The sequence below is a fragment of the Lolium rigidum genome, chromosome 7 (genome assembly GCF_022539505.1).
Source record: "Lolium rigidum isolate FL_2022 chromosome 7, APGP_CSIRO_Lrig_0.1, whole genome shotgun sequence".
In the NCBI taxonomy this organism is placed as follows: domain Eukaryota; kingdom Viridiplantae; phylum Streptophyta; class Magnoliopsida; order Poales; family Poaceae; genus Lolium; species Lolium rigidum.
In genome coordinates this window covers 361,178,739-361,188,840 of record NC_061514.1, presented here as the reverse complement: position 1 = coordinate 361,188,840, position 10,102 = coordinate 361,178,739, and the positions used below count along the sequence as shown (strand labels likewise).

Sequence of the window (10,102 nt, the reverse complement as noted above, 5' to 3'; positions counted from 1 at the left end):
GAGGAAAAGTTTATCGTAGTGGAACTTGTTGTAGTTGATAAATCGAAAGTCATCGTGGTAAAGCCCAGAATGACCAACACCAGAGCAAGGATAATCTCAGGAGATCCACGGACGTACAACTCCACGCACCCTCCGCCAGCGCTTGACACAACACCAAAGTGAGTATAGGGTGAGTCATGTAGAGACGCTATGCATTTGACGCTTTCTATTTCGTCTCTACATCCGTAGTTGAGCTGTTTGTTAAGACGTTTATTGAGAGGCACCATAGATCGTCCTAAAGTTTAGAATTTACATGCTAAAAAAATGACTTTCAATAACCTACAGATCGGCACTCATCCAGGATTACGCCAAGTAGTTATATTCCCCGCCCCGTGTTAAACCTAAGCCGCCGCCACGGCGCCATCCGATCCAATCGCGCTGCGCCCTGTGCGGTGCACTCTCTCCTCCGGCGGCCATAGGTGCTAACTGCTAATACTCCTATACGCATCTCCGGAGACCCGTGCGAGTACGATTCTGAGGATATATCCGCTTGCTGCACTCGGTCATCGCTGAATCTGGTGAGTTTTTTTTTTTGCCGAGTAAATTAACCCTTTGTTGGCGACGAGTGTTGGAGCCGATCAATTTTCCTTTCCGTTGGAGTCGATCATCATTCTTCATTGGCCCTAGCCGCCTTAATTATTTCTGTCTGCGAGTAGTTACCTATCCCACTTCTCCCCTCTAAGATCTCTGAAACATTTCTTTGTATGGTGCAGATTAGTGTCCGTCCTCTTATTTATCCGTTGGTCATAGATATTGACTATTGAGGTATTTTTTCTCAGAAGATAAATGAACCAGCACATGGAGGTAGTATGCAAAGCTGGGCACCAACTGCATCGAGCTACACAAAGTAACTTTTATTAGTATAATTATTTTAATGCACCGAGATTCGAATTATGTACTGGAACTAACGCCTTGACATTTTGGATTTATCGACAAACAGGATCAGGTTTTGCTAGACTCGTCTACTATACGCATGTGTAGTCCTCCATCAGATTGGAACTCCAGGATAGAAAAATAATGTTGCACGCGGTAAATGGTATTTATTCTGAGATCATAAGAATATTATTAAGTTGCTCTAAAATTTATATTATAATACCTATTGATTTTTCTCTTGCAGTTGTCCCTTTGCGGGATACTTTTTGTGAAGATTTTTCAAGCTGCTTTGTAGAGAGCAACGAAGGTCTGCATTAGCGATGAACCGGACGAACAGATGATTTGGAGATCTTACCAGATTATTCCCATTGGTTAGAAAATGTATGAGAAAGTTCCAATGTACTGTATTGTTCAGTCGTGTGTGTAAATCTTTGTAAAGATGTACATTTCACTTGTAAAGTGGAATTGCCGTCAAATGATATAATGATATTTTTCTGCGGTACACTGCATTTTTGTAATGCCTTCTGTCTATTGATGAATAGAATTTGATTAGTCAAATGTTGTCCACTCGTTCAATTTTTGCAAATATTTCATGAATAAATTAATTGTATTCAACACAAAATAAACTCCATTCAAGGATGCAATAAAGCGACCCAATGCAGGTAGAGACGATATGTTGGGAATCTACGAAGCGCCTCTATTAGATAAACACGCCTTTGAAAACGTCTCATTTTAGTTTTGGGACGCTACCACTACGTCTTTACGATATTTGAGACGGTGCATAAGAAGACGCTTCTACGACGCTTTATAGTAGCGTCTTTACAACTATGTAGAGATGAAATTTTGCATCTCTAGCCTCTAACATAGACGTCTCTACATGACATTTTTCTTGTAGTGGGGGAGGACCTTATTCTCACTTCAAGATGTAGCCGCCGCCTTACCATCTTGAAAAAAGACACTGAAAATAAACCCCAAATGGAAAACGGAAACCATCCAAGGACCGAAAGCCACCGGAGACGGAGCGAACCGATGGCGTTGCCGGAGAGGGAGACGGAACCCTGAATGGGTTTCTTCACGATCGCCTCTCTCTGCTCCTCATGTACTGGTTTAGAGGATACAATAATACTTATTTGAGTTTTTAGACATCATCTATACTTGTACTTTCAAGTTTCAACAAAGATTAGTGGTCAAAATTTGGTCAGTCGGGAGTGCAAATTTAAAATGTTAATCCCTGCATCCATAAAAGAATGTCGAAGATTTGTCTAAATTTAGATACTTTGAATTTAGACATATCTTTGACATTGTTTTATGGACAGAGGTGGTATATGTTTTGAATAGAGGGAGTAAGAAGTAATATCTCGGGTAAGCATGAACTATCATAATCGTTGAAGTTGTGTCCGATAATGCACAACATGGTTTTGGTTACTACTGATTACAGTTTAGTGGTTAGACTTAAGAGGTGTCTAAACACACACGCACGCAGACACACACACACGCGCGCGTGCACGCATGCACCGTTGAAACTTGAAAGGCTCAAATACATGAGAGGTAGGCTTTGGTTGAACTATAATAAAGATGTGATGTGTAAGTGAAACAAATGGGATGAGTGGGATCTTCTTTCACATCTCTACATATGCCACTTATTTCACTTAATAAATGTGAATTCTATTATCGCACTTATTCCATAAAAATAAGAGTTAACAGTTTAAAGTAGAGATGTTGAAGTGAAACCCCACTTACACATCCCTAAAACATCGTTTCTTGTTTTAGCGCTTCTGGTATAGAGACTATGGTTAGAATCCTAAATCTAGGGGAGATATTTAACCATGTGAATGGTCAGAGAACACAAAAAAAAGGGTCGAAGTTTAGACCACTTAGTAGTTCAAGACATTTACGATCAGAATGGTATCCGAATGGTCCCGAGTTGCAAGACACATCACACTCCTAATTGTCTCGAGGGTGTTCCTCGGCCCTCAGACGGATCAAAGAAGAGTGGAAAACATCTCGTTAGCTTTTGCAATTCGGCGTCAGGAAGTCTGTTCACAGTATTGACCAACATAGATTCATCTCAATATTAAAGAAGAAGATGGACGATTCCTTTTTTAAAAAAAAAAACTCACTTTGAGTAAAAAAAACAAATAATTTATCCACGGGTACATACAGATGTTCACTCTGTACATGCAAAATTTCCTGACTTTTTTACACCATATGCAAAGATGTAAAAAAGTTGATCTACGCATCTTCCTTTTTTTATCTAGTGGACAAATAAAATACTACCTCTATCCAAAATTTAATGACTCAACCATTTAATCTATATTAAATACTCCGATTCATATTAATTGACTTCAATATGAATGTATCTAGAACTAAAATGTGTCTAGATACATCCATATTAGAGTCAATTAATATGAACCGGAGGAAGTATATTAAATACTCCCTCCGTTCCTAAATACAAGCCATATAGTTTTTGGCACAGAAATTAAAGAACACATATTGAGAGAAAATTACACTAGATTTGGACGGAATTAGCGCTAAACATTTGACATGAGAAATTAAATTGCAGATTCATAGAGCACATATGTGGGATTGTTTTTGAAAATTTCTCAAACTGTGAAGTATGTTGGACAGATCCGAATACCTAACGATGTGCCTACGGTGGCTTTTCTACTCAATCTCAAAGGGGCCGTTGGCCTCTTCTTCTATGTGACAGATAGGTCTCCCAGGACATGTATATTATTGAAAAAAAAAATGCCTTCTAGATTTCATCAGTAACATGACAACACCCATCGGTAGCTATTTTTGCCGAACACATTTTTGTGTGGCAGGACCCAACTTGTCAGGCTGGCCACAAATAATTGCCGAATGGAGTCGGCAAAGCCAGCTTTCCGGGTACACAGAGCCTCAGTTGATATCACAAACGTGCTGTTGACTGAGATATGCCGTGGATCCTACAGGCAACAGCCCTTTCATGCCATCTTTCTCTCAGTTCTCTCTGCTCTGCCTACACCGGTAAGCTCATGCATGATATAGCTGCGTCGAGTAGTGCGCTACACGTCGGCCCGACGGAACCTCTCCAAAGCTGCCAACGCCGACCACCGTAACTGGACACGACGCAAAGTCTGCACGGCGAGCCCAGTTCAATTCAGCCAGACGCCTAATCCATTCAGTACAAACACAAGTGAAAGCGGTTTCAAACATGGCCACATAGAAAGTGTACCTCATCGACTATTCATCGTGTCATGCTAGCTTTCCAGGAAGGCCATAGAACAGAAAATCAGAAAGCATGTCTAGTCCAATCAACTGGCAATGCACACGCAGCTCTCAAAAGTTTTAACTCCGCAGGGCTAACAACATCAACAACTGCTAAGATAATAATAACAGCCGTTAATCGGGCTCATACACCAACCACTACAACCCTACAAGCAGCAGCTAACTTCAGCGCTAGCAAAAGTGCATGTAATGCAAGCACGTACATGTCTAACGAGTTACCACGATAAGTTTCCACAGAATACCCAAAAAAAAAAAACTTTAGCTAAGCCAATCTCAGATATTTGTCTACCTAATCCATAATTTACATCAGATGGCATAGCTGCCAAGTACAAAAAGATAAACCTGGAAGACAATTTGACTACTTACTATGCAACGTAGTTCAGAGTTCGTTTTCGATAATTATCATGTACGTAACTACATCTAGAAAGGACTGTTACTAATAAGTATAGTTTGTGGACCAAAAGACTTCATGGGTTACAAGACCCAGTGACTTGATCATCCAAGGTGCAGACCAAAAATTTCGCACTGAAGGTTGTCAAACTGTACCCAGTGCAGCAAGTTGCATCTAACCCTACTTTCAAAAAGGAGAGGCAGAATAAGTGCGTAACAGCATTGGGTATTAGTTTAATTTGCTTCACAAGTTAGATATTCCAACTTCTGCTCCATGCTGCCATCATCTTTCGCTGCTTATCTGTCAAGGAGAAATGCAACAGTCATATCAGAATCGTGAGTTGCTGAATATCCTAGCTGTGAGTTTGCAATTCAGTTACCATGGATATCCTATGATCAGACCATGGGAAAAAAATCTACTTTGGAAACAGTAGAAAGCGCAACTATGGTTTCTAAAAGCTGGCACAGGAAGGATACAGGTTGATGGCCTGCACCAAATTTTAGCAGGAACCAAACTACAGCCAGAGGCCAACTATAACCAAGTTACCCCCTCCAACTTCCTCTCACCACTAGACTGTTGACTCATCATCAGACCAGATAACAACTTGTAGACTAGACAACTTCTTAGTAGCGATGAAAAGAAATATGTGAATCAGTTGCAGCGTCAGTTAAGAGTTCATGAGCTGGTGTGTCTGCCCAGCTTATATTTCTAGTGCTCGTGCTAGAAGGTTGGTTGGAATAAAACAATGTTACACTTTTAAACAAAAAAGAAGAGTTGTTATTGAAATCTACATTACCTGATCCTCGTACTTCGATAATTGAGAAGCACCAATGGATTTATCCAAAATAATCCATTGGTGGTTGTTTTACTTCCTTCTCTATTAGTAGAGTCTTCAACGTCTCCATGATATCAAAGCGTGGGTCTAGCTTGCGTTGCCACCCCTACAAAAGAATAAATAGCTATGGTAAGCACAATGTGTATGTTTCTATGGGTAGATATTAGACACGGTCGGTAACCAAACCCACTAGTAATATTTCCATAAGTCCATATGTTAAGAGAAAACATAAAGCATCACATTACCTCAAGAACCAAAATGGTAACCATTACAGTACAGATGTTGCCATCAATGTTGACTTTGTGGCGACGAACTGTGTCGAGCAATTGATGCATGCATTCAACAGGATGAAAAACGTCCCCCTCCGGTGTTCCCCAGAAAGCAAATGTCTTATCCAATTCCTACCATGACCAATAATGGAAAATAGGATTATTTTCATTACAACTGAAGAAAAATGCATAGCAAGATCAGGACAGCACTATCAGTAGTATAGCAGAAAAATGCAGAAGAAAATATGAGACAGTCAAAGGCTAGATAAAAAAGACGAACCGCAAAGGACATCAAATTGGTGGAGTCATCTGGGAAACATATTATGCAAATAGAAGCTAGACTACTAGGGTGGAAAACATATTATGCAAATAGATAACAACAAATACAGAAGTTAACACTTGCCAAATATATGTGCCATGTGGGCTACACTTTTTCTGGCAGAGCTAACAACAGGGGTAGGGTCTTTTCATTGGTTAATATTTCCTACATGGCTACATGGCTACATCCCTTGTGTCGGCATTTCTCAGGCAACAGTCACCTCAGCAAACCAGTCAAATTTTGTGTTATCACAGACCCAAATCCTAATAATACAGTAGTAGAAATTTCTCATATTTTACAGTGTATAAAATTAGTTTGAACTCTCCATGACACTGTAAAGTATTATAATGTCTGCATATTGAGGAAACCAGATGCGTCAACAGCCCAGCATTTATCTACTATGATAAGCAATGTACAAGAATGCATAAAGGTACATATAATGCATGACATCTGATGACCATATCATATACAAACTGACAAATCTGATTAAGCTCTAAATACTGCTGTGCAACATAGTTTCATGTTTTACCTCAGTAAAGGCCACTGGATTTGGACAGTTCTGGTTTTTTGATAATTGTAGTGTACACTTTGCAGCAGTACGCCCATCTCTAATAGCAACTGCCTTGAAGAATTGTTTTAAGTTATCACGATCGTTTCCAGAGAGCTCAGCAGTCATGCCAACATCAAGAAAAACAATATGGGGTTTAGATCTGAAAAATATATTCCTCTTCTTGCTCTCATTTACACGGACAAGAATGTTTCCTGGGTGCATATCCGCGTGAATAAAATTGTCCTCCTACAGAAAGAGGGGGAATGATAAAATGAGAATTCAGTGCCTCAAACTGAGTTGGAGCAGCTACAAGACTACAACATGTTACATAACACATAACAGCAGATATTGCAAGGGCTAACCCCACACAAATACCAGTACTTAGGGGAAATGAGAAAAAATGGATACAAATAATTAGTAAACACATACCAGAAGCATCTTCAAGAATGCGTATGTCCCAATATGGGCAAGGTCTTTCTTCACCCGAGCATGCCCTTCAATTTCATCGACAAAGCGAGCAACACTTTCTCCATTCTCAAATGACTCGACAAGGACTGCTGGATGCACAAGCGGATATAATGGCTCTGGGAAAGAAACATGTCTCCATCTCCGGAAGTTGTGTATAAAACGACCTAAATTAACAGCTTCCCTGGAAAGGTCAACCTGAGACATCATGAAAACTGCAAACTGGCGGACACTCTCATCCAGCCTTAGCCAGCTCAATCCAGGGACAGCATTCGAAATTTTTGCCAAAGAATTGATGAGTAAGAAGTCCTTCTTGATTGATTCTCCCACACCAGGATGCCTGACCTTAACTGCAACATGCTTTACAGTAGGTTGATTTTTCTTCTTCTTTTTCTTCTTTTTCGCAGAGTCAGAGTCAGAGTCTTCTTTAATTCTCAATGTAGCCCGATGTATTTGTGCAATGCTTCCGGAAGCTACAGGATCCTCTTCAAAAGTCTCAAATATTTCAGAAAGCTTACGACCGAATGCCTTCTCGATGGCAGCTTTGCTGTAAGCGAAACCATGCACCGGAGCTCCGCTGTGAAGCTTTGCAAGCTCAACGCAGAGATCACTTGGAAAGAGATCGGGACGTGTCGCAGCCCATTGACCCCACTTAATGAATGCTGGTCCAGCCTTTTCGAGGGTGCGCCGTACCAGAGAAAGCCACCTTCTTCTGAACTCTACGCTGAACCTATCAGCAAATGGAGCCAATGCAGTTGCAGGGAAGAAGAGGAACGCCAGATGAAGTGCTCTCATAAACAAGGTAATACTCTCCCAGACTGAACGAAGCATGGACGACAGGAACTGGCCAGTATCCCGCGTCTTGGTGACAATTCCTTCCATTCTGGGCACGGGCGGCCGCGAGTCAGCCAGGACGGGCCGCGACAAGGCCATCTTCCCAAAAGCCAGAGCCATGAACCCAGGGATGATATGCGATCTCGCTACAGACAAAGTGACAGCACAGGCTGCTCGGCTCATCAGCGGGATGCGGGGACCGCGGTACGTGTACGTGTGAGCGAGCCGCCTAAACGCCAGCTGGGCTTGCTGTCTTGCAGACGAATTCGACACTGCCGCAGAGAAGGAGCCGTAGCCTCTGGAGAAAGCCATGTGTCTGCGGCTGTAATCCTCGGCCTTCTTTCTGGCGACGACCTTGTAATGCGAAACCATCCTGGAGAAGACGGCTGGGATGGTTCGCCTCGTCGACAGGCCATTGTCCCTCGCTGCTGCGTAGTAGCCGCTGAGGTGCCTCGACTGGGAAAAATGGGCCGCCCGCCTGTTTGCTCCGAGGGCCAGCAGCCTGCGCACAAATGTAAAGAGCACAGTCATCAAATTGCATGTTTTCAAGCTTAACTGAGACTTGCTGAAACCCTATGTTTGCAAGGTGAACGAATTAAGCACCCAATTTGTGCAGTATGTACAAGCAATGTAGTTCAGGTGTGTTCACTAATAACTGTCTAATCATAAAATTTGCAGGTTCCAACAATGCATGAAGCCTCAAACTAGTTATTCCGGTCAACAAAACGGCATACCCAAACATATGTGGCAGAATCGACGGATTTAAGCTAGATTGAAAACACCCAAATTGATCATCACAGTATAAGCAAACAACCCCCACCAAGCTTCAAACTAGCTATGTCTACCAATTGCACGCGGGACACACACAATTGGATAAATTGGTAGTCGGTTTCAGTGCGTTATACTACTAGAAGGAAATCGAGGGATAGCCGTACACTAAAATTATATAAGCAGAACCGTGTATCTGTTCCAATCTGGAAACCGAACAGGTGCCGTGCGGCGGAAGATCCACCTCCCCCGCTACGAAACCCGCAGAAACAGAGGAAAAAAAACGAGAATGAGGGGGGGAAGAGGCGCACCTCTCGCCGATGGACTGTAGGCGCAGCATCGGGTTCACCGCGCGAGTCCGGCAGGAATCATGCCACGCACGGCCAAAACCCCAAGAGGAGCGTGCGCGGCGTGCGCGCACGGGGGCGGACCAGGCCTGACCGCCGGAGAGCTCCAACCCTGGGAGCGGCGACGAGAGTCGAAACCGGAGCCGCAATCCGCGGCGGCGGAGGTCGAAGCGGCGGCGGCGGGAGAGGCGAAAGTGAGATGCGCGCCGGGTCGGTTGGAATCGGTGGCGAAGCAGCCCCTGTTTTTGCGATATTTGTTGTCCACGCTGGACGGTCCTTTCTTGGAGAGGAGGGCATCCACGATGGTTTATTCGCCCGCTCCAAGTCGGGTCGGAATCGGCCGACTTGGCGAGAGGGTCAAAGCCGTCGTCGTGTCTCAGTTGCCAACTTCGCCTGGTCGTGAGTACGTGACAGATTACTACTGCTACAACGAAAGCATATTCAAATTCAAAGTTTTTTTTTCAAAAAGAAGCCTATTCGTGTTTCTGAAGTAAAAGAAAGATAACCAAATCTATACCTAATAATAAAGGAGCTAAGGTTTCTGCCAAAATTTTCGTCCAACAATTTTTTGGACTGTTTTACCCTCCCACCAAATCGCATATAACTAACGGATGCCATCGTAACGGTCTGGACCTTTTCTTCTTCTCCTATATCCACCAAAACAGAGTCCTAGCGCCAGGTTGTGGCCGGCCGGCGTCGTTCCTCCGTATCTACCGTCTGCCATGCGATACCGCTTCCCACCTCCGTCCCCAGGTTGCCGGTGACGCGCTCCGGAGATGAATCGCGCCTTGCCGCTTTCCAGAACTTCCTCAACCCGCGGAATCGAAGGCCACGCTCGAGGCCAGCACTAAGGACGAGCTCAACAAATCCATTCGCTGCAGCACAATCCGTGGGAGGGGAACCGCTTCTTGCGGCGTTGGCACTTCGGCGGGATCGGAGTCGTCAACAATCCCGACGAGGACATGTCTAATGGGCTCGAGGAGGAGGTGTGCGCGTATTAATCCAGGGGATCCATCGACGCAACCGCGCGCCATCCGCGCTCGAATTCGTTATTATCGCGTCTCTCTGCACCACCCCTGTTGTCCGCTGGCATTCGGTCTTTGGGTGCTCGAAGACGCCGCGAAGGAGGTCATCTCGATTGA

General features: G+C 43.6%; 1 protein-coding gene across 1 annotated transcript; it reads right to left on the bottom strand.

Annotated features, from left to right (window-relative positions):
* Positions 1-4,445: 4,445 nt before the first annotated feature.
* On the bottom strand, positions 4,446-9,008 carry LOC124674806 (uncharacterized aarF domain-containing protein kinase 2-like). Its single transcript, XM_047210862.1, has 6 exons — positions 8,925-9,008; positions 6,976-8,347; positions 6,526-6,792; positions 5,654-5,809; positions 5,370-5,514; positions 4,446-4,873 (listed from the first exon to the last, which is right to left on the bottom strand). Exons 1-5 carry the CDS (start codon positions 8,951-8,953, stop codon positions 5,410-5,412), a joined length of 1,929 nt encoding a protein of 642 aa, XP_047066818.1. The 5' UTR covers positions 8,954-9,008; the 3' UTR covers positions 4,446-4,873; positions 5,370-5,409.
* Positions 9,009-10,102: the final 1,094 nt, after the last annotated feature.